The sequence below is a fragment of the Bos grunniens genome, chromosome 19, assembly GCF_055505025.1.
Source record: "Bos grunniens cultivar Pamir isolate PY7600 chromosome 19, Bosgru_T2T1.0, whole genome shotgun sequence".
Lineage (NCBI taxonomy): Eukaryota > Metazoa > Chordata > Mammalia > Artiodactyla > Bovidae > Bos > Bos grunniens.
This window is the reverse complement of record NC_141183.1, coordinates 42,649,184-42,671,681: the sequence shown is the minus strand read 5'-3', so window position 1 is coordinate 42,671,681 and position 22,498 is coordinate 42,649,184. Positions and strand designations below refer to the sequence as shown.

General features: G+C 62.0%; 2 protein-coding genes across 5 annotated transcripts; one reads left to right on the top strand and one right to left on the bottom strand.

Annotated features, from left to right (window-relative positions):
• The first annotated feature begins 287 nt into the window (after positions 1–287).
• On the top strand, positions 288–4,706 carry TP53I13 (tumor protein p53 inducible protein 13). Of its 3 annotated transcripts, none has more exons than XM_086359955.1 (8): positions 468–557; positions 737–808; positions 1,036–1,077; positions 2,593–2,618; positions 3,112–3,240; positions 3,376–3,579; positions 3,702–4,257; positions 4,338–4,706. In XM_086359955.1, the coding sequence occupies exons 6-8, from the start codon at positions 3,412–3,414 to the stop codon at positions 4,448–4,450; spliced, it is 837 nt and encodes a 278-aa protein (XP_086216081.1). In that variant the 5' UTR covers positions 468–557; positions 737–808; positions 1,036–1,077; positions 2,593–2,618; positions 3,112–3,240; positions 3,376–3,411; the 3' UTR covers positions 4,451–4,706. The 3 variants fall into 3 exon arrangements, with proteins under 3 accessions (XP_086216079.1, XP_086216081.1, XP_086216080.1); XM_086359954.1 differs by having other exon boundaries at positions 2,557–2,618; XM_086359953.1 differs by lacking the exon at positions 2,593–2,618 and having other exon boundaries at positions 288–557.
• A 414-nt stretch (positions 4,707–5,120) lies between these two features.
• Positions 5,121–20,892, bottom strand: GIT1 (GIT ArfGAP 1). Of its 2 annotated transcripts, XM_086359947.1 has the most exons (21): positions 20,581–20,892; positions 14,263–14,396; positions 13,732–13,844; positions 13,506–13,611; positions 12,785–13,002; positions 12,605–12,699; positions 12,226–12,268; positions 10,343–10,369; positions 10,105–10,153; positions 9,656–9,728; positions 9,017–9,114; positions 8,534–8,645; positions 8,299–8,432; positions 8,050–8,202; positions 7,722–7,952; positions 7,577–7,630; positions 7,307–7,393; positions 7,113–7,186; positions 6,826–7,008; positions 6,644–6,707; positions 5,121–6,485 (listed from the first exon to the last, which is right to left on the bottom strand). In XM_086359947.1, the coding sequence occupies exons 1-21, from the start codon at positions 20,630–20,632 to the stop codon at positions 6,273–6,275; spliced, it is 2,313 nt and encodes a 770-aa protein (XP_086216073.1). In that variant the 5' UTR covers positions 20,633–20,892; the 3' UTR covers positions 5,121–6,272. The 2 variants fall into 2 exon arrangements, with proteins under 2 accessions (XP_086216073.1, XP_086216072.1); XM_086359946.1 differs by lacking the exon at positions 10,343–10,369 and having other exon boundaries at positions 20,581–20,776.
• Between the last annotated feature and the right edge of the window lie 1,606 nt (positions 20,893–22,498).

The following is a 22,498-nucleotide window of genomic DNA, read 5'->3' as shown; positions in this document are numbered from 1 at the left end:
CCCATTTCCCGCCCTCCTTCACGCTCCACGATCCCACCCAGGAGCTGCAGCTGCGCCCTGCAGGCCGCGGAGACCCGCTGGGACCAGTTTCGTGGGGAGGGAGGTGGTCCCGCCTGTCTCGCTGCGCAGTGAGCTGAAGACCGGCTTCCAGATGACTTTTCCGGCTTGGGCTGGCGGACGCGTGCGCGCGCGGCCCGGGCTGTGGGCGGGCCCGGGGCGGGGCAGGGACCCGGCGAGAGCCGCCAGGAGCCGTGGGGGCGGGGCGGGGCGATGTCGGGGGCGGGGCGAGGCCGGGGCGGGGCGAGGCCGGGGGCGCGCGAGCCCGGGGAGTCGAGGCGCGCGGTCTGGGGTCGGGCCAGACCCGCGCGCGCGAGCCCGGGGTCTACGTGGGCACGCGGGCGGCGTGGGTGCGCGGGGGCAGGCCCAGGCGGCAAGCGGTCCCTTGTTGGCTGGACGGGCGGCAGGCCGGCCTGGGGCGGGCCGGGATGGCGCCTCCTCCGCCGCCGCCCCAGCTGTTGCTCCTGGCCGCCCTGGCGGGACTCCTGGGTCCCCGTGAGGTAAGGCGACCCGCTGCCGAGAAGCTTTCGGCCCGGTGTCTCCAAGTGCTTTGCCAGAAGGAGGGGCGTGCCGAGAGGGGAACTCGGAGTTCTCCCTTGGAGTGCTGGGCCTGGGAGGGAGAGGGCAGAGCCCTCTCCGAGGCCAAACAACCCAGCTTTTCTGCGCCTTGAACCCACAGGTGGTGGCTGAACCGGCGGCGGAGGAGGCGGGAGCCCGTTGTCCCGAGGGCCTGTGGCCTCTGCCCCCACAGGTGGGAGCCTGGAGGGCGGTGGGAGAGAGGAGCGTGAAGGGGTAGCGCAGTCCCGCCCTGGCCTCGCGGTGCCCTCCACAGCCATCCTCTGAGCACCTTGTTCCTTTGGCCCTCGTCACCAGCGTCACCATCCCAACGTGACAGCACGGGCCTGCTGTCGTGTCCCACCCCCATCCCCCCAGCGGAGTCCCCCGGGGCCTCTCAGTTCTCTTGTCTCCCTGGTACAGGTGTCACCAAGAGTGACCTACACACGGATGCGGCCACAGCAGGTGAGTATAAGCAGGAGGCATCCTCGGGGTCTGTGCTGGAAACAGCCAGCTCCATGCAGGCTCCACCTCTTCTACTCACTAGCTCCATTCTTTACTGCTCCCCACTCCAGGAGGAGACCTTAGTGCTCTTAGTCCTAGGACAGTGAGCTTAGGCCTCTGTCTTCTGCAGTGAGGTGTCAGGAATGCTATGAGTAGCTAGCTGTGTGGGCAGGAGGCTGCAAGGGGGTTGAGAGTCCTAGGAGAAAACAACCTGTGCTCTAGCTCTGCTGTGTGACTTTGGAAGTCTCTGACTTATCTGGGCCCTGCTTTTCTGTGAGAGAGGTTCTTAGTGGTTATTATGGGCTTCCCAGGTGGCACTGGTGGTAAAGAAAACACCTGTCAATGCAGGATATGCAAGAGAGGTGGGTTCAATCCCTGTGTCAGGAAGATCCATGGAGTAGGAAATGGTAACCCACTCCAGTATTCTTCCCTGGAGAATTCCATGGACAGAGGAGCCTGGCAGGCTACAGCCCAGGGGGGTCACAGCTGCGCACACAGGCTCCCCTTGAGGAGTAAACAAATTGCGTGGGATAGCACTTTGGAAAACAGGAAGCTGTAAGGAGTGTGTGAGTGTGTAATGGGCTTCCCTGGTGGCTCAGTGGTAAGGAACCCGCCTGTAATGCAGGAGATGTGGGTTCGATCTCTGGGCTGGGAAGATCCCCTGGGGAAGGAAATGGCAACCCACTCTAGTATTCTTGCCTGGGAAATCCCACGAACAGAGGAGTCTGGTGGGCTATCGTCCATGGGGTCGAAAAGAGTCAGACACGACTTAGCAAGTAAACAACAACAAGGAGTGTGTGTATGTCAGGTTACCGACCACACCTTGGGTTCACCTTGTGTGCCTGTGTGTTTCACTGCCAGTGGTTGGATAGCTTCTCTGTCCTTTTGGTTTTCCTTTTGAAATACCTGTTTTTGATCCTTGTAATATCTCCAAGCCAGAAGAGCTCATGCCACCTATCCGTTTCCTTTCCCCAAACAGCCCTTTTCATTGCAAACTGTTCAGAAACCAGTGGCTCCTCATTTCCCACCTTATCGTGGCCCCACCCCCCTGTCTGGTTTTTCTGGCTCTACCTGGTTCAGTAAGCGTCGTGTAACCTCTCCACAGCTTTGGTTCCCCTTCAGTCATGTTGGTCTGCTCACCACCCATGAGTGTGAGGCTCCTTCCCCTCTATACCTGGCCTGACCTGACTTGAAGGGGGGCAGCTCCCTGCCCTCCTGCCATCCATCCCTACCCTTCTTTAAGGCCCAGGGCAGGAGTCAGCTCTCCCTTGAGACCTTGCCTGAGCACGTTAGCCCTTATTTATTCATCACCTTCTCCAAATTTGTGTAATGCTTGAAATCGTCTCATAATTTAACTGCTAATCACTTTGAGCTTTATTAGTTTGCTCGTTCATTTGCATTAGTCCTGTTTCCCTGAGTTTCCTTTGTATTCCCTGCAAGCGGAGCCCAGGAGTTCTCTTTTGGCATCTCCTACAGCCTCCGGCACAAATGACGAGCATCAGGTCAGCTCAATCAAAGAATGATTCATAACTGAAGTGTTTCCATCCTGAGATTGTGCACCTGCTGCCTGTGTGCCCTGTATTCGGATGCTTTGGGGAGACTGAATATATATATAGATGGGTCAATACGTAGAAGGCCTGGTCTCTCTTTGTGGGGGTGGTTACAGCCTAGGTGGGGACCTGTAGAGCCAGGTGCAGAGGAACATAGCTAAAGAGGGTGGTCTGAGTCTGGCAGGGTTAACCATGCATGTTGTTGTGGAAGCTATGACCTTTGAGGGGTGGCACTGCTTGGAGAGGAGGGATGAAAGGAATGCTCAGAGGCAAGAGGGCATGCACACCAGTATCCAGGGCTCTTGATCCTTTCCTGAGCCCAGAAGGTGGGAGGGTCATCTGGTCATCCTGGGAGTCCCTTGAAGTTGGCTCCCCAGGATGGGAGAACTTGGAACTCTCAGGAGGGACCTGGGCCCGGCTTGACGTTTTCATGCCTTTCCTGCAGTCTGAGGACGTCAGCTTCCTCTACCACCCCTGTGCCCACCCCTGGCTGAAGCTCCAGCTTGCCCTTCTTGCCCACACTTGTGTGGCCCAGCCCTCACTGGCCCCTGATTCCACCCTCACCCAGGATCGGGTAAGTGCTTGCTGAAAGGTGATTGGTACCAGTGGAGGCTGCAGCACTGTGGGCAGGGCAAGGGGAATTCAGGGCCTCTGCTTGCTTGCTCCCCAGCTTCGACTTAGCTATAACAGTTCTCTCTTCCTTTCGTAGCCCCTCGTACTGGCCGCATGGGGCTTAGCGCTGGAGATGGCGTGGGTGGAGCCGGCCCGGGCTGCCCACTGGCTGAAGAGGAGGCAGTGGCGGAAGCAGAGGAGAGAGAAAGCTGGGTTCCGTTCTGACACTGTTCCTGGGCCCCCTTCCTTGGTGCCCACGCTGGGCAGAGGGAGGCTGTGCAGTCAGCGAGGGTGTGTGCAGGTGAGGGGTGCTGGCCAGGCATGGCGGTCATGGGGTTGCTGGCTCAGGGTGGTGGTGCCATTGGGTGCCATTGGCCTGCATCTGGGCAGGGAGGGGGTGACTGCTGTCTCTTCTCCTCTTAGGCCCCGGCTTTGGCCTTTACTCTGTGGAGCTGGCGGCCACCCGGCATGGAGGTGGCATCTAGTGGACATGGGCAGCTCTTTCCTAGTGGTGCCAGGAGACGTGGGCTGCGGGCTGCCCTTGGTCTCCAGCCCACACCCTCAGCCCCGAGGTTCCCCTCTGTTTCCCCAGGGAGCTTGGAGGCCAGACAGCCCATGTTGGGATCTCAGGGTGAAGGCAATAATGCCGGGTCTGTGTCCACTGGCCCACTGCTGCCTGAGGGACCAGGAAGCAATGTCAGCTCCAGGCTGGAGGTTCAGCTGCCCAAAGGGCAGAACAGTCCTGGGGGCTGTGCCTGTCCGGGTCAGGCTTCCCCGGCCCCTCGGGCGGCAGGGCCACCGAGGGCCGCCCGCGGCCCTACCCCGCGCACAGAGGAGGCCGCCTGGGCGGCCATGGCCCTGACTTTCCTGTTGGTGCTGCTCACGCTGGCCACGCTCTGCACTCGGCTGCACCGAAACTTCCGACGCGGGGAGAGCATCTACTGGGAGCCCACGGTGGACAGCCGGGACACCGTGGCTGGTGAGACATGGCCCTCCTCACCCCCAGCCCCGCCCCCGGGGCTCTTCCCGGCCCTTGACCGCTCCCCCTCCTGCCCATAGCTGTGCTGAAGCGGAGGCTGCTCATGCCCCCTCGCCGGGTCAAGCGCTCCCGCCGGAGACCCCTCCTCCCGCCCACGCCGGACAGCGGCCCGGACGGGGACAGCTCCGAGTGACCTGCACCAGCCCTGCCGCTGTGGCAGGTTCGGCTCCTCCCCCCGCCGGAGGCCGCAACCTCCGCCACGTGGCCCGCGCGCGGGGCGGCCCCCTGGCGGCCGGAGGGAGCAGTCACGCCCGAGCGCGGCAGATTGGCTGATCCTTAGTGTGTGGTTTGCTGGGAGGAATGGGGTTGGGCAGAGGGAGGAGAGAGAAAGGAGCAGTTTCAAACTTCCGTTGCAAAAACTCCGTTTTTATTAAATTATTTTAGTAGAGGCTGGAGTTGAGCTTGTGCATCTGCCACACAGACTGACTCACTCCCGCCGGGGACACTGTCCTAGGTCACGTAGGTCGTGTTTGAGGTAGGGAGGGGGTTATAGCATCAAGTCAGGCACCCTCTGCTTGCTGCCTCTTGCCAACCTGGCCTCAGATCCTGGGTTTTAGTAACGTGGTAGACCCTTCCACCAACATGGGCGGCCAGGTGGCAGGACGCTGGTGGTAGTTACTGAAACGTTATTTGCAGGACCCCGCTAACAGAAGACAAGGGGCTTCCCTCCCCTTCAGTATGGGGGCTGCAGCAGTCACCGTTTTCACTGGCTACATACTTTTGCCAAGTTGGTCTTTCTCCATTTCATGTCTGCACCTCCCTGATCCCTCCTCCCACAGTTCCCAAAGCATCAGAAAAGGGCACATGGTCACTTATTTATTTTTGATACAAATGTACATGACACACGTCTTGACAGTCAGCCCACCCACCACCACACAGGTAGAGCCTGGCCCCTGGGACAGAAGTGGGGCAGGGAGAGGAGCTGGTAGGAGCTGCCATCTGCCTCCCCAGGCTGCAGGGACCCAGACACCGCAGGCGCTGGCCTCTCGGAGGTCACAGGGAGGGGCTCTCAGCTTCGTCGGGGACCCCGGGGAGCCAGCCCCAGGCTCGGGTGCTCAGTTCTCAGCCCCAGCCGGCACTTTCCCCCTCCATAAGGGAGGGGAAGAGAGATGGAGCAAAGTGGTTTTCCTTTAAGTTCATAGAGGGTATGAGTGGGGGGGAGCAATGAGGGGAGGCAGAGGGCAGGACCCAGCTGGTTCCCTCCGGCAGCCCCTGGCCCCAGGATGGGGGGGGGGGGTCAACGCCCAACCCTGGTCCCCTCACCCCTCACGAAACCCCAGATGGGCCAGGCCTCTGGAACGGCACTGCCGCCCCGCACACTCACACGCAGGCACACTCAGTTACCACAATGTTAAAATTAAGGAGTGGAAGAGAGGAGAGGAAAAAAAAAAAGATTAGACTTTTCCAGTGTTTGCTGCTGGGGACCCCGGGAACACAGGTTGGGGCCTGTGCCCTAGCTGGGGCCGTTTGGCATTGGAGGAGAGAGCAGCAGGGGGCTGGTGGCTACAGGGTGGGGACATCCACAGGTATTATGTACAAGGGGGGATGCCCCCCCCGCTCAGCCCCCAGGAGGGCTGGACTGGCTCATGGGGGTGGGGTGCATCAGGGGAGCTGCCCCACTTGGAGTGTCCCCACCCAACCCTTGGCTGAGGGTGCCCCCGAGGGCGTGGGGTTGGGAGTGCCGCCTTGCAGGCCCCTGCACGCTAGAGGGGTAGGGGGGCTATGTACAGGGAGGGGTGCATGGAATGTGGGGGCAGAAGCTCCTGCCACCTCACCTCCCCATCCTTGGGGGCTCAAGGGGGACGGGCACCAGGGCACCTGGCTGCCGGGAACAGTGGCAGCGCTAAGGGCACTTGGGCCGGCGGCTCGGTGGGGGTGGGGATGAGTGTCTGGAGTGGCCCAGCTCCCACGGCCAGTGAGGTCCCAGGGTGCGGGTGAGGGTTTGGGGACAGTGGTCACTGCTTCTTCTCGCGGGTGGTGATGGTGACCAGCTGCTTGGCGGCCTTGGCGATGTCGTAGGCGCACTGGATCACCTGCTGAGTCAGCAGCTGGAAGTCCACGGGAGCGCCAGGCTCTGGGGGCACCGTCTTCCGGCACTCGCTCTGCAGCCGGTAGGCGCTGGCGTTGAGCAGCCGCAGCGAGCTTCGCACAGGCTCCAGGGCGGGCCTCTGTGGAGGAGTCGGGCCTTGGACGTCAAACCAACCACGAGCCATGATGGGACCCCAAGGGTCCAGGGATCCAACTAGGCCAGTGCCGTCAGACTCTCCACACCCGCCCCACCCTGAGGCACCCCCGCCCCTCCAGGTCCCCTCTCTGGCCCCTGTACCTTCGGGAAGAGAGAGGCCATCTCAGTCACAGCCAAATGGATCTTCTCTGAGCAGGGCACGAAGCTGGGCAGTGGGGGGGAGGGCAAGTGAGGGAAGGGTCCCAGGACAGCACAGCACTGGTCCCTCCCTTGTCTTCTGCAACACCCCAGAGGCCCGCGTGAGCCTCTGCCCACCTCTATACCTGTCATGCTTGAATTCCTGGGCCGCCCGCAGTAACTCCTGAATGTTCTTGGTGACCTGCTCCGTCTTCAGGATGACATCCTCCGTGCTGGGAAGCCCAGGGTCGAGGTCGCCATCCAGGCTTTCCAGCTCCGGGTGGAAGTCCTCTTCCTTGCCCAGCTCCAGAAACCTCTTCCCTTCCAGGCTGGGGTTAGAGAGGGAGGAGGATTCCAGCCGTGAGTGAGGGCCCTTGCAGACACCCTCACGGACGCTCAGGGGCCACCATCCCCTTTCCCCACGGAGCCTCACCCCAGCAGCGGGTCCCCACTTTGTGTGTTCTCATAGTCACTGTCTGCGCCGCTGCCGTGGCGGGAGAGCTTGCTCTGGAGGGCACAGGGCCGGGGTTGGCAGGTCAGGGGTGTGTTCGCGGACCCCCGTCACCTCACCAGCACACCTCTCTCTTTCAGCCCGTCCCTCCCTTGGGCCCTGGGGATGCTCGTTACCGTGTGGCGGCTTCCTTCCTGGGAGCACGACAGCAGTGGGGAGGAGGGAGTGAAGGGCACAGCTGAGGCCGACACCCCCTTCCGGATCTGAAACCCAGGCAGGGCTGGAGTCAGTCTCCTCCTCCCCACCCCCCTGCCTTTCGGCTTCCCTTCAGCGAGGCTGGGACCGTGTGTGTCCGGTCACCCTGTGCCCAGTGTCCCGCACAGAGCCTGGCATCCGCTGGGGCCACCTATTTGTGGGAATGGACCCACTTCCCAGGCCCTGCTTACCCGGTAAAGGCCGGCAGGGACGTGCACTGAATAGATGGCGTCGTCCTCCAGCTCCTGGGGGTGGCACAGGGGGGTCACAGGGGGCCTTGTGCTGGTCCCAACCCTGTCCCCACCCCACCCCCCCTGGGGCCCGCAGGCGGCTCACGGTGCTGTGGAAAGGCTGGAGCCGGGTGGTGAGCTCGTCCCCGGGCGGGACCCCAAAGGGCTTCAGGGCAGAGCCTGGTTCATACATGGAAAAGGCCTGGCGGTCCCTGCGGTGGGTGCTCCCGCCAGGCCCCACGGGTGCGTGCTCAGCTCGCTCGCTGGGGAGGGGGGGTGTGGGCATCGGCCCTGGTGGCTGCCGGATCTGCAGGTTCTCGGCCTGCAGCTTGTGGATCTGAGAGTGAGAGGGGTGTCAGAAACCCCGGGCAGCACCGCCGCCTCCCGGAGCGTGCCTCTTCCCCACCCAGCGGGCCCGGGAGCCCCCTCCTCACCTCCCTCTGCAGCCTCCGGAGCTCATCACTCAGGCTGCTATTGACCTTCATGAGCTGCTGCACCTTGGCCTCGGAAGCAGCCAGGGCCTTTTTCAGCTCCAGGTACTCTTGCAGCGTCACAGCCCCGTCTGACAGGTCTGAGGAGTCCATGCTCTGCAGAGGGAGATGGGCCAGTCAGCCCCCTCGTTGCCGCTAGGGCCCCAGGATATGAGGAGTGTGGGGGGGGGGGTGTTGGGGTGGCTCTCGGACCCGAGCTCTGTTGTTCCGCGTGGCACCAGCACTGCGCAGGGGCTCCTGGTCTGTGTCCTCGTCCGAGGCCACGCTGTCGTAGTCGTGCTGGTCGTCCAGGTCACTCTGGCCCCGCGTGGATAGCTCAAGGTTGTCTGAGGGCACAGGCTTGTCACTCAGGGCCCAGGGCCGCAGCCTGTGCACCGCGCCACCCGGGAGGGAGCGCACCCTGGAGCGGCGCCCGTGCCCTTCCCACCTGTGGGGCTGCCCAGGCTCTTGCCCTGCTGTCTCCTCTTGGCCTCGCTGAGGATGTCGATGATCAAGGTGGCGAACTCCCGGGCGTTAAAGCGGGCCAGCTTCTGTCGCCCCTGGGAGGGAGGCAGGGCCGGGCTGGTGTGAGGAGGCCCATGTGGCTGATGCGAGACGTTGGGGACAAAGCAGCCAGGCCATCCAAGGAGCCCAGCCCAGGGTGATACAAACGTGGAGGGCCTGGGGGGAGCTCTCAGAGGCTGGGCAGCGCCCAGGGGCTGCTCACCGAGGGCTCAAAAGAACTGCCTCCTCCCTATTCCCACATCCCGGAGCCAGAGGCCAGGGCGAGCCAGAGGCGAGGGCAAGGCCTCGGCCAGGAGTGGGGACCAGCAGCAAACAATGGCCTGCCTGCCGGAAGGGAAGGGCAGGGCCCTGCAGTGGTGACCCAGCAAGGGAAGAGATGGCCCCAGGCCCCATCCAGCCAGCTCACCTGATTCCGTGTGGCTGAGTACTCGGGGTTCACTGGCAGGAAGGGCACGGCGCTGCGCTCGGTCACCAGGGTGCTGTGGTTCTGGGTCGCCAGCCACACTGTGGGGGAGGGGCAGGGGCGGACTGTCCACGGGGGCTGGGCCCGCGGGACAGGCCGGGGCAGGAGGGCCAGAGCACCGCCTTCTGAGCTCCTTCCCAGGCCCGAAGGGCCCCCAACACTGGTACTCAGAACACAAGTAGTTTGGGCCAGGGAAAGGCAGGGCGAGGCCAGCTGGGGACTGACAACAGAAGAGACTCCCTCCCGCCTCTGGGCTGGAATCTGCTATAGCCAGGAAGGAGGGATGGAGGGGCGGAGCAGGGCTCAGGAGAGAGCCAGAAAGGGCGGCCGCTGGGCGGAGAGGAGCCCCAGTCCAAGGGGCTGGGGAGAGGAGCAGGCTGGCTGCCTCCAGCTCGGCAGCTCTGCCCACTGGCTGGGGCCGCTGGGCTCCCAGCTGGCGGGGCTCACGGGCAGGCCTGCCAAGCAGACCAAGCCAGGCACCTCTTCCTAGTCCTGGCGAAAGAGCCACCCAGGCACCAGCCCTCCCTGACTGGCAGGGCCTCCATCCCCTCTGCCGAAGACTTCCATGCCCTCCTGGCTCACCAGCGTCATTTTCCCTTCGATCCACCTCGTCATACACGTCCATGGCTAGTTCCTCAAAAAGCCGGTTGCTGAGCTGGAGGCAGAGAAGGGGACCCGGGCCCTGTCAGTTCAGCCAGCCCCAGTGCCCACCGAGCCAGTGCCCCAGGGCCTTGTACAATGTGGGCAACGACTTGTGTTCCCCAGCTCTCCCCCCGTCTCAACTGGAAACCAGGGTGGACAGGGGTCTGTCTGCCCAGCTCTGAGGTGGGAGAAAGAGGGAGACCAGGGCAGACAGTTAGTGCCCCTGAGGGTAGAGACTCAGGAAGTCCCCTGGGAGCCATAGGAGGGCAGAGTCAGAGTCACAGACGAACAGTGGGAGGTGGGAGACAGGAGACTGGGGAGACTAGAGGGTGGGGCAGTCACAGGAACAGAGGGTCAGGGATGGGGGCTCCCTGTCTGAGCAGACTCACCGCCTGCAGCTTCTTCTTGGCAGCTTTGGCCAACTCGGACAGGTCCAGGCTGTAGACGAAGGAGGGAGATGGGCACAGGGAGGAGGGGAGAGGCCAGATATGAGAGGCAGCCAGGCCCCTGCCAGTGACCTCCCAAACATGCAGGGACCCCAGGGAGATGACACCCCAGGTGCTGCACATCAAGTGCCTCTCTGCCCCGCCCCTCCTCCAGGGCCTGCCCCCGAGCAGGCACGTATACCTCTGAGACATGCACTTTTGCCGAGATCTAAGTCCAGAGGAGGCAGCAGAGGAAAGAACAGGACAAGGTGGCAATTACCCAGGAGCAAGGCACACAAACTCCCGCGCCAAACTCAGACCCAACTCCGTGCGCATGCCAGACCTGAGTGTACCAAACCCAGCTCGTCTTCCCCCAGCCCACTCCTCAGCGGTTGGCGTGACCCAGTCGCCCTGCACAAATGTCAGCTCCTAGGAGTGCCCTGCAGCCTCCTGCATCCTCAGGCCATGGCCAAGCCTTCCCAGGTGCTGCCATTTCATCCTCCTGCCTGGTCTTTGGCAGCATTTTTCACCCATCTTCCTGCGTCCAGTCCTGCCCCTGCAATCCTCTATTCAGCCACAAGCCAGGGCATTGTGGACACATCCGGCTGCGCCATTCTGGCCTTAGAAACTTTTTCAATAATAGGGTATGTATGGCACACTTCAACAAAAAGCTCACTTTAAAAATATGCTAAGGAATTCCCTGGTGATCCAGTGGTTAGCATTTAGCACTTTCACTGCTGGGTCCTAGGTTCTGTCCCTGGCTGGGGAATCAAAATCCTATAAGCCGTGTGGCGTGGCAAAAAAAAAAACAAACCCAAAAGCCTTAATGCTTTGCATGTACTATCTTATTTAATGTTAACAGCCCAGAAAGATAACTAAGGCTCAGAGAGGTTAAGGAGCCTGTCTGCACTTACACAGCCAGCCAGTGGCAGAGCAGACTCCACACCTCCATGTCAGAGCCCCTCTGCTCCCTCGACAGTCCCAACTCACGTCAGGGCTCAGCACCAGCCACTCTCTCCCCCCCACCTCTCGTCCAGTCCTGCTCCAGGGATTCCCTGCCTCTCCCATGCTCCAGCCTCATGGTCTGCCTGCAGCTCCTCGCACAGCACTCTCACGTCTGTGCCTCTGCCTCTCTGGCCGCACTCCCCACACAGGGCTGCAGTTGACTAGGGCCCTGGCCACCCTGTTGGGATGGTGATACCCCTAAGCACCCGGATCACGCTTGAGGTACCTCTGTGTTCCAGGGCCAGCAAGAGCTGGCCCCGCAAAGGTGCTCAGCTAGCATCTCATCGAGAACCCGCCTATGTGTGTTTACAACACACGAACACACACAAGCAGACACACACACCAGGCAGAGTCAGACCAGAGAAACGGGGGGAGTCTTGGGGGTCTCAGAACAGAGAAGATCGGGGGCTCGAGGGACCTGAGGGATCCAGGCCTGACTAGGGCTGTCTGCCCACGTGGGCTTCGGAGCAGGAGGGAGCCTCTCCAGATCCTGGCCAGCAAGCACAGCTCGGCCACAACGGGCAGCCACCAGGTGGCGCCAGCGCCCATCCTGCGCACGCGTCCCCCACTGCCTGGGCTCCTGGGGCCTCTCACACAAGGGGTGGACAACACCTCTCCTGGCCTTGTGCCCCCAGCCCCTGCCGGATTTCTGAGCACACCACAGAAGCCTGGCAGAACCCCAAAGTTAGTCAAATTCCTGGGGTCCACCACGTTTTCACTGAAGAGCAAAAATCTGTTTAAAGATTTGACAGTTGGGGTCAGTGCCCCTAACAGAACCCAGAGTTCCTGGTCTGGGGGTTGGGGGGCTGTTTCTTGCACTCAAGCCCTATGTGCTTGACAGCCATGGGGGTCAGGCTGCTGGCCACAGGCTGAGTGGACATTTCTTACCTGCCTTGGGGCCCAGCATTAGGGAGTGAAGACCAGACTGTGATAGGCTTGTGCTTCCAACCCCTGAAGGGGGGTGGGGGCAGGGGTGCAAGGTCCCTAAAGCCTGAAGAGTTGGGGGGTGGGGGTTCTGGGGGTTGGGCATCCTCATGGCACCCAGCAGCCTCTGGGAAGGGGCATCAGGTGGGCACTCACCTGTCTGCCATCTGTGGGATGATGTAATGCCCATTCTTGTGATCTGAATAAAAATAAAAATGCTAAGTCACTGGTGCTGGGTGGCCTCAGCAGCTAGAAGCCCACCCCATTGCCATGAGCAGGACTTGGCACCCAGAAGGGACAGGGGAAGGGAGGAGGGCAGGCTACCCCCAAGGGCCCTGGGAACTGGCTGCAGTTATGCCCACCCCCACTCCCTACCCCAACATGCTGCAGCCCAGAGCCTGCAGCGATTTCACAGGAGCCAGTTGCCTAGCAACACTGTTCCCCAGCGGGCTCTTGTCACCATGGCACCTGCTGCTGGGGTGTGTCTGGGTCCCACCTGCCTGGCCCTGCCAGGCCCGCCCCACACTCTGCTCACCCGGCTTGCGCCCACAGAGATAGAAGGCCAACCGGTCAGTGAGCTCGTACTGGCACTCGACTAGCCGTTCCGCCAGCTCATGGTGCCCCGCCTGCCTGTGGGGAGGTCACACGGCTCAGCCCTTCAGCAGCAGTCCATTGCCCACACCCAGCCAAGCCTCACCCTTTGGCTGGCCCTTACCTGGCATAATCAATGGGTGTACGGCCGTTAACATCTGGGGAGCCAGGGTCAGCCCCATACACCACAAGCAGCTCGGCCTGCAGCGTCTGACCTGCCTTGGCAGCCACATGCAGAGGTGTGGTGCCCTTTTCGGGGTGGAAGAAGTTGGCCTGGGCGCCCAGGGATAGCAGGCGCAGACATGTCTCCAGGTTGCCCGTTCGCACGCTTGAGTGCAGTTGCTGCAAGGAGCACAGTGTGCAGTAAATGGGTGTGTGCCCCCACCTCCCCGCCACAGCACCTGGTCCAGGCCCCCGGGACTCTGGCCAGCTCCCAGGACCTGGCTGCAGGCAGGTTGTCAGGGAGGACTGAGGGCTGCACTTCATGCCCAGGAATCACAGCTGCAGTCAGTCACCACTGACCGACCGCGAGCATGCAGTACGCTCGGCTTAGAACAGACACTGTCCACGAGGTAGATACTCTTTCTTTTCCATTTTACAGATGAGAAAATGGAGGCTCTGCCCAACGTTTTCTGGCTCTTGGGTGGCGGCTGGATGATTTTAGCCTTGCCGTGTGCACTTGGAGCAGAGGGGCCTTGATCGCACGTGGCCTGAGCATGCAATCCTGTCCTTCCACTGTGCCCACTGTTCTCGCCTGACCTGGCTGCCTTGGGGACCTAGGGCTCAGTGGGGATGGCATCATGGGTGAGGATGGGTCCGGTCCCCTTCCAAGGTGCCCCACAAACCTTGCTGAGGTCTTTGGCGGTGACTCCGTCATCGTCCCGGCAGGGCAGCTTGTGCACAAAAGCCAGCATCTGGTACTTGGCCCTGATGAACTCGGACTTGATGGGGCTGCACGGGGCACGCAGGAGGAAACGGGGAGCAGAGTGGGAGAGGTCAGGCACCCGGCCACCTCCCAGGCTCGTGTCCCGACCACACGGCCGCAGCCCCCACCCCTCACGCCCAACTCACTGGACTTTGTCTTGGGGGTTGGCTTTACGCCGGCCGCTCTGCACCTGCGCGGGGTCCAGCAGGGAGTGCTCCCAGATGGAGTTGGCCCCGTTGCTGGCAAGCGTGTGCACCATCTGTGGGCAGGAGGCACCAGAGTGAGCATGCCCACTGTGTACCAGCAGACACCTCCGAGTCCCGGACTGGACGCGGCACCAACAGGCCTACTGTGTGCCTGGCACTGTCACACCCCCAACTCAGTCTGGCCATCCAAGGATGTGGGTCCAGTTGAGCACTTCAGGGGTCGTGGTGGGTATGCTGAGGCTCTCAGCGGTTAAGCTCCATACTGCACGTTCAGGAGTGGCAGAGTTAGGGTGAACACCCAGGTCTGTGTGGCTCCAGTCCTGGTGGCCTTGTCTCTGTGCCCAGGCGGCAAGGGGCAGGACTAGGCTCTGCTGTGGGTGGGGGGCCCCAGGCAGCTGTGTGTGTGGGCACGGGGGAAGTGTGCCTGCGCTCAGCATGCCCTATGGTAAAGACAGGAAGCACCCCGGGTACCTGCAGCAGGGTGGGGGGCCAGGCGCTGTGGCGGAGGTGCTTGACAATGGAGATGTGGCGGCCCAGACTCCGGTGCACGCTGCAGCACTCGTCACACACCAGCACACCCCTGCTGATGGAGGCCCAGCCGGGGTCTGCGGGGTGAGCAGGGACAAGGGTCAGCCACAGCCAGACATGGCTGAGCCTCCCGAGCACGGCCCTGGACCTGCACTGTGCTTAGCTCTCCACGCACAATTTGCACACTCAGTCCCCTAAGGATTGGGGAGCTGGGCCACTGAGGAGGGCGCTGAGCTCTGAAGGAGGGCGGGAGGGACTCCCCGAAGGCTTGCTCCAGCGGCCACTTACGGAGCCAAGCCCTCTCCTACACGTCTCTGCCCCCTGGGGAGGTGTGGTCCCCAGGGCCTCCTCAGTGGGCATAGCTTCCTGTGCTGCAACCACTGGTGCCAGGACCACAGTCCTTCTCCAGGGAACAAGACTGCTGCCCTAGCCCTGCCCCTGGGAGGCAAGAGTCCCCAACGACTGCATGCCACACCCCCAGAGACACTCCTGTGTCCGGACCGGTGCCACAACTCTCCGCACCCAGGCTTCTTTTGGAGTCACTGGCCCACCTGTCTGACCCATCACACCCTCCAGGGGTGCCCGCGTCTGCCCTCACCTGGGCAGTAAGAGGCCTTTTCATGGCAGCCTCCCACGACCATCACTGATGGGTGAGCTGGAGCCCCGCTTAAGGGGGATGGAGGGGGCAAAGGAACTAAAACTGCCCGAGCACCCACTGGGGACCAGTTGGGTTTGCCATCAGTATGGCGCCTCTAACAACTGTCAGGCAAGGCGGGAAATACTAACCCGCTTCACTGACAAGGAACCCGTGTCTCGGAGATGTTAGGGTGCTTAGTCAAGGCCACCCAGCTCATGAGGGGGATTGCTGGGATGTGAACCCAGGTATTTAGATGTCCACACCAGCTGCTTTTGCAGCCCCGAAGTGAGTGACCCCAAGTGGGCAAGAGCCCTGGGAGTCACTCTCTACTCTTTGAGAAGTGAGCTTTGCAAGCAAGCAGAGGGACCAGAGAAGGGTGGGAGCTCCTGGGGTCCTTCTCAAGGGCAGCAGAGATGCCTCCCACCCCAGGCCCCTTGCGGGAGGGGGAGGAGACAGCTGCATACAGCTCAGGCTGCAGAAAGGTCATGGGGAGAAAGCAGCCATTGTGTGTGGCCGGAGAGTGGGGGCGGGGAGCCACTCTCCCAGGACTCTCTGCTCTGCCCAGCCCCCTGCCCGTCTCAGAAGCCCCATCCTGGGGGGTTGGGTGGGGGGCTGGCTCTCTGCCTTGCCCCTAGTGCTCAAATTGTCCACAGTGGTCCCCACTGGGGGAGGGGACAGGCTAGGGGTGATGAGAGCCTCTCTAAGCAGAAGGCAGTTCTCAGGCCCCTCCCTGCGAGGACGTCCATCAGCACTCCCCAGGGCTGTGAGGAAACTGAGTCAGCGCAGCCTGAGCTGCGATGGTGTCTTCTCTGCAGCACAGAAACAGGAAGAGGAAGGAGCAGCCCCGCTCTCTGGGTCTGGGTTTTAGGGATCTGCCCCCAAAACAGGGCAGAGGGGTGCAGCAGGTGCCCCCACCCAGCTTCATCGGAGGCTGACTCTGGGGGCCACCATCTCTGCCAAGAGGGGGAGCCCTAGAGCAAACAGGAGCGCTGGCTTGACCCAACCCGTCTGGCCTTCAGGCATGGAAAGCTCCCTCCCCCGCTCCAAACCCCACTGGGTCAGGGGTCTGCCTGCTAGCCACCTCCGGCCAGCCCAGGCAGGAAGCTGGAAATGACGCAGCCCAAATTCCTCTTGTTGAAATGGTGGGGTTTCCTGTCAGCAGGGAGCCGCCCAGGCCAGGATCATAAATGGGCCGCTCTGAGGCCTCCACCCCAAGACCATGGTCCTCCCGGAGGAGCCAGGCCTGGACGGGCTGGCCAGCCATCCAGCACCAGAGCTGACACGGTAACCCTTAAAGGCGGCAGGGACCAGGATCTGGGCAAAGGGGTCCAGCTCTCCACTCTCCCAGCCTGGCGGAGGGTCTTCCCTCCTACAGTGACCTGAACCAGGTGGGCAGGGGAATCCTGCCCTGGTCTGGGGCACAACGGTGCCAGCTCAGTTCTGGGTGACATAAATGGGTCACTCTGCTCTCTACTTCCTCTGCCCAAGGGGTCTGGGCCTCCCACAGCAGGTGCCCCCATGCCCCACCTAGGCCAGTTCCGAAGCTGAAAGGCCAGGAAGGGGTTCTGAAAGTCAAATGGCTACTGCAATTTGAGATTAAGGGACCCGTGCCCTCTAAAAGGCTTCCAGGACCAAACTCGGGGCAGAAAGGACAGGGAACGTGAGGGTTAGGGGGTGCGGCCACCTCCTCAACATCTGCCAAGTTTCCCCGCCCAGTTGGCAGTGGCGGGTGGGGCTGGGGCGCAGGGGTCCCGTGTGTGCGCCAAGTGGCAGAAGTCCTGGAATAATGCGAACCAGCACCAAGCCCATGGACGCCTCTCCTAAGGGGAATTCATGCTGCTGCTGCTACTGCTGCTAAGTCGCTTCAGTCGTGTCCGACTCTGTGCGACCCCATAGATGGCAGCCCACCAGGCTCCCCCGTCCCTGGGATTCTCCAGGCAAGAACACTGGAGTGGGTTGCCATTTCCTCCTCCAATGCATGAAAGTGAAAAGTCAAAGTGAATTCGCTCAGTTGTGTCCGACTCCTAGCACCCCATGGACTGCAGCCTGCCAGGCTCCTCCATCCATAGGATTTTCCAGGCAAGAGTACTGGAGTCGGGTGCCATTGCCTTCTCCAGGGGGAATTCATACCACTACCCAAAGCCATCAGTGGTCTCTGGGGCCAGTAGCTAGCCTTTCCTATCTAGGCACCTAGGCAAGAGGGAGAAGCCCATCATCTTGAAAGCAGGCAAGAGTAATCTACTCCATGGGGACAGAGGTCACAATGGCGGTTCCCTGTGGGGGCGGGGGGCGGGCCTTGACACAGAAAGCCCTGTAGAGTGTTGGGCGTGCTCTACTTCTGGATCGGAGTTGTGGCTACAGAGTTATGTATGTATACAGGTAAAGACTCATCAGGTTACAGAGGAGGATACAGGCACTTGGTTGTACAGAAGTTGTGAGTGTGTGCTAACTCGTATCTGACTCTCTGCAATCTCATGGACTGTAGGTCCCCCCCGCCGTACCCCCTCCAGCTCCTCAGTCCATGGGATGTTCCAGGCAAGAATACTGAAGTGGGTTGCCATTTCCTTTTCCAAGGGTACATAAGCTGCACCTCAGTGAAAGAAAAAAGCTCAGCATTCACCCCAGCCCACAATTTACATCATGAAGAGACAAATGAGATTGCAGGTTCCCAGATGTCTTTAGCTGGTGCCCAGCCTTGCTCACTCAAGATGCCTGTTAAGATGGGCATTGTGAGGGCTTCACGTCTGTGCCAGGGGCTGCCTGAGCCAGGGGGCTGCCCGGGGGCCCAGGTCGCAAGAGGCAGGCCCTTAGAGATGAGCTGGCTGTGCGGCAGGCAGAGTGGACGGGCGGGACAGGGGAGACACACATCCTCCAGGGTTCGTTCCCAAGGCAGGCGCAGTCACAGACGGTGCCTGGCGAGGCAGCACCAGCCGCCAGGGCCGGCAGCCGTGCCATGCTCACAACACACTCAGACTTGTCTCATGCACCCAGGCCTGGGAGGAGGATGGAGCTCTTTGGGGTCAGGCTCATCTTACCTTTTACCTCAAGACCCCGCAAATTAACCAATCACAAAGAGACCATGACCCCACTCCCAGGGCTGGGTCTGCAGGGCTCTGAATACGGTGAGAAGCCTACGACTTCAGGTAGGAACCACATACCAATGAGGGGGCTCCAAATTGCTAGTTTCCCTCCAGCTGGGCTAGAACCTGGGCTGTTCTAGGTCCCAGACTGAAAAATGCCCCAAGGAGAAGTCAGGGTCCTGAGAAGCCTCCAATCCCTTGGGGGAATGCCTGCTCTGTGCTAGAAACCATGCTGGGTGCTGGGGTGAACAAGACTTTATCAGCACCCTGCACGCTTCACATCCTCACCTCAGCACCTGCCTCCTCCTGACCTGCTTTCTGGATCGGGGCCGAGGTGGGGGTGGGGGGAGGGGGTTCCCAGGAGCACACAGGACTCTGTGGGATGAGGACCGGGGATAGGAGCCAGGCACCCCAACACATGAGAGACACACCACTCCTGCCCATGCCCACTGGGCATACAGAAGCTTCTAATCAAGTAGTCAAAGGCAATGGAGAAAGGACAACTGCCTTGCTAATGCTGCCCTATGTCCCCCTGCCCAGAATCAGGACCGCAGACTGGAGATGGGACGGTCCTCAAAAACCATTTTTACTCCAACTTCTTGGCCTCAGAGTTGAGGAAACTGAGACTCAGCATGTTTTAGAAAAGTCTTGCCATGAGTCACAGAGTAAGCTAGAAACAAAGGCAACACAAAAATCCAGGTTTCCACGATAAAGTGTCTGTTAAGCAACCCCCTCCCAGCCACACCTTCCCTCCCCACCAACGCTCCTTCCCTCCTCCGCGGGGGAGAGGGGCAGCCTGGCAGAGGGGTAGGCGGGCAGAAGGGCAGAACAGCCTCGGACCAACACACAGAAGGCAAGCTCTCCTCTTAGCCCTTAATCCCCCAGACCTGCCTGCAGTTGGGGGGCAGGAAATAGTAGTTTCTAACTAACCAGAGGTAAGGACACCCCACATCCCTGGACACACAGCTTCCTCAGGGCCCTCTAGACCATGACATGCCCTGAGAGGAGGCCTCAGGGTCACAGCCACCCAGACCACCATGCTCCTGCCGGGTTCCCACAGTGCCCAAACACTCAAGCTTGGAGCCATTGAAACCACCAGAGCATCTGTGGGTCTCAACCTGTTGGGGTCCTGTTGTTATTTACTCTCTCAAGACGTGTTCGATTCTTCTGCAACCCCATGGACTGTAGCCCGCCAAGGCTCCTCTCTCCATGAGATTTCCTAGGCAAGAGTACTGGAGTGGGTTGCCATTTCCTTCTCCAGGGGATCTTCCGGACCCTGGGATTGAACCTAGGTCTCTTGCATTGGCAGGTGGATACTTTACCACTGAGCCACCAGGGAAGCCCTGGGCCTGTCCAAAGGGTGGCAGGAAGTTATGGGCCACAAAACGGCACCCCACACTCTCCACTTAATTGTGCCCAGAGTCCTCCTGGAGTTCATGGACCGCCCCCCCTCTTGAGCCTGCCCGGAGGTCTCCCAGGGAGATAGCTCCTTTTCTAAAGAGAGGATGGTCAAGGGCCAGGGCTTCGTTTCCCCAAGCCAGCTGCGGAGCCGATCACGGGCAGTATCCCCCAGCATCAGAAGGGAGCAGCCTTTCCGGGTCATTTCTCCTCACTTCCTTGGCAGGTCAGGGGGGTTTCACATCAGCCTGGACCTGACTCGGTGGGAAGAAGGGAAACAGCACGGAAAATACAGCCGGGAGGCAGGCCACAAAGCCAGGTGGGTCCCGGGAATGTAGGCACCCCTCCGCATGCTTCCTACCCATTTCTGGTCAGGCTGGGCTAGGGGACAGGGAGAGAGGTCTGTGCCCAGGCTGGGGTATGGCCAAGCCCATCTTCCAAGCAGGCCTTACTAGAGCACAGGAAAAGCTGAGGCTCGTTGTCCCGTTACCAGGCCTGCGGACACCTCAGGGGACGATGCCCAAGCCTGTGGTGGCCCTGAACACCAGGCCCTGCGAGGAGCCTTGGGAGCCAGGGGCAGGGAGTCCTAGGAGAAGCCACCCCGCCGTCTGCTCCCGAGAAAACAGAATCCAGACAACCCCCCACCCCACCCCGGCCCATCTGCCCGCTTTCTGCCCCTTGCCCTCCGCCACCCTTACGGGCGCGCAGACCACGAGAGCAGCAGGTGCAAGACGCGGGGGTGGCCCTGAGATGACACAAAACCACACTCGCCCCCACCTCCGAAGCCCGGCCGGCCTCCGCCAGTACTCCTGGCCACCCTAGGCTGGCGCTTCCGTTTGGATCCAGAGATGGAAGGCGGGGGGAGCGGGGGAGGGTGGGGGGCGCCAGCTGAGGGGCGGGAGGCGGCGCCGGGAATGTCCTTCCTCGCTGGTCCACGGACGCGAGCAAACCGCGGCCCCCCGAGCGGCCCTCCCTCCAAGGACGCGGCTCCGCAGCGGCCCAGGCGGGGGCCGAGACCCGAGGCCGGAGACCGCAGCCCCCAGCCCCGCCCCGCCCTCCGGCCCCGCACGGCGCGCCCGCCAGGCCCCGGCGCCCGCCCGGCGGCGCCTCGGTGCACGGTCCCGCCCCCAGCCCGGCCCCGCTTACCCGGGGCGCTGCAGTCCGCACACACCTCCGCTCGCGGCCCCTTCCGGGACATCCTCAGCGGCGACGCGGCCGCAGCCCTCTGGGCCAGCGTGGGGGGCGCGGGCGGCGGGCCCGGGCGGCGGCGGCCCCTGCTGCCCGGCCCGGCTCCGGCAAGGCCCCGGCTAGGCTCCGCGCGCCCGGCCAACCGTCCGCCCCCGGGGCTGGCCCGGAACCCGCCGTGCCCGCCCGCCCGCTCGCCCTCGGGCGCCCTCCGCCCCGCGCCGCCCCGCGCCGCCCCGCCGCCGCTCGCTCTCTCCGCCCCCTGCGCGGCTCCGGGCCGCTCCTGCAGGAAGCGGCGCAGGCCCGGCCCACCGGGGGAGGGGCGGCCCGCACACCCGCCCCGCCGCCAGGCCCAGCCCGCCGCGCCTCCCGGAGAAAGGAAGCCGGGAGCGCGGGCGGGAGGGGGCGGGGGCGCTTAAAGGGGCCGCCGCCGCCGCCAGGCCCGAGCGCGCAGCGCCGCCTGCGGCCCGGGCCTCGGTGCGCCCCTGCCGCCGAGATGCTGCGAGTTCGCCTCACAGCCTCGTCCCCTTCATATTCGAGGCTGAGGGTGGCCTGAGGAGCTCAGGCCCAGGGACAGTGACCCCTGGGGATCAGAGAAGAGTGAGGAGCTGGAGGCCCCGGCCCCCCCTTATCCAGGGGCTGTGGTTCGAGGTACCTGCTTGTCTGTTTGGGTTGAATTGTGCGTCCCAGTCCTCCCGTGTATCCACATTTGTGTGCCCAGGTGTGTGTGTGGTCCCACTCTTGCTGACTAGCCCACTGCCAACAATATGGACGGCCAGGTGCCAGAGGTCGTGCAGTGAATCCCCCAGTCTCCGGGCTAAAAAGACATCTATCCGTCCTCCATGCTTTCATCCAGAGAGAAAAGAATCTGGACAGTTTTTTTTTTTGAAGACCTCCTGAGGAGTGAACACTGTGCCTGTGGGCAGAAATAGCCACTTGGTAACAGTGTTGTATACATCAACGGTATTTCTGAGCCACCAGGGGTGTGTGTCCAGGGCGTGGGCATATAACATATAGGGATCCTTTCTGTGGTGGTCTTTCTTCCTGGACTTCACGGGGAGACTGACTGGAGGGTGGGGGTGACAGGGAGAGGAGGCGCAGGCCTCACATGGGTGCACCCCTGCACTGAGCATGCTCCCCCTTACACGTGTGCCCCACGTGCACCCAACCCCCATCACTGCAGCAGCAAAAGGCCAGCGCTCTGTTTGTTGGGAGAGGGCGAGGGTGCCCAGGCCCAAGGGCCAGGGTAGTGGTGACACGATTAAGGCAGGTTCCCCAGGTTAGGGGAGGGTTCCCCATGGCCGGGAGTCCTGCTCAAAAGCAAGGGGGCTGGAGGGGAGTCCTTGGGCAGGGTTGTTGGAGTTGGCTCATTTTATCCCGGCGGTGCCAGAGCAGCAGTGACTTGTGGGTGGCAGGCTGCTTCCCTGGGGGAGACAAGTAATGCTCATGAGTCACACCACCCGAAATATATGCAAAGCTGCCTCCATCGCCTTTCGCTGCAGCCCAGATTGACAAGTTTGTTTGAGATTGCGATCCACAGGGTGTATTTATAATCGCACCTTAGAAAAAAATTCTTCTTGCAGGCATCCCCTCCCCCCATAGCCAGCCGCTCATCTGGCAGGGTTTCTGCGAGCAAAGATACCTCGCGGGGTGGGGTAGCGTCGGGGGGGGGGGGGGGTGGCACCACCTGCCGCCCCGTGGTGCACCCTCACCGAGGAGTCAGTCTGTGGGGTTGGTGGCCCCATCCCTGGTGATGAGAGGAGTGGCCTGGCCGCTCTTGCTGGGCGCCCAGCCCACGAGCTGTGGCCGCCCGTTCACCCCTGATCGACCCCCAGCTATGGAATTTCATTTATTAAATGTCGAGGCGGCTGCTGGCAGC

Coding starts and splice junctions, on each gene's coding strand:
- TP53I13 (XM_086359953.1), top strand. CDS start 486: ATGGCGCCTCCTCCGCCGCCGCCCCAGCTGTTGCTCCTGGCCGCCCTG. Junction 809..1,035: donor TGTGGCCTCTGCCCCCACAG/GTGGGAGCCTGG, acceptor TCCCTGGTACAG/GTGTCACCAAGAGTGACCTA. Junction 3,241..3,375: donor CCACCCTCACCCAGGATCGG/GTAAGTGCTTGC, acceptor TTCCTTTCGTAG/CCCCTCGTACTGGCCGCATG.
- GIT1 (XM_086359947.1), bottom strand. CDS start 20,632: ATGTCCCGGAAGGGGCCGCGAGCGGAGGTGTGTGCGGACTGCAGCGCC. Junction 13,003..13,505: donor CCGCCAAAGACCTCAGCAAG/GTTTGTGGGGCA, acceptor TGCTCCTTGCAG/CAACTGCACTCAAGCGTGCG. Junction 10,154..10,342: donor CAAAAGTGCATGTCTCAGAG/GTATACGTGCCT, acceptor CTTCGTCTACAG/CCTGGACCTGTCCGAGTTGG.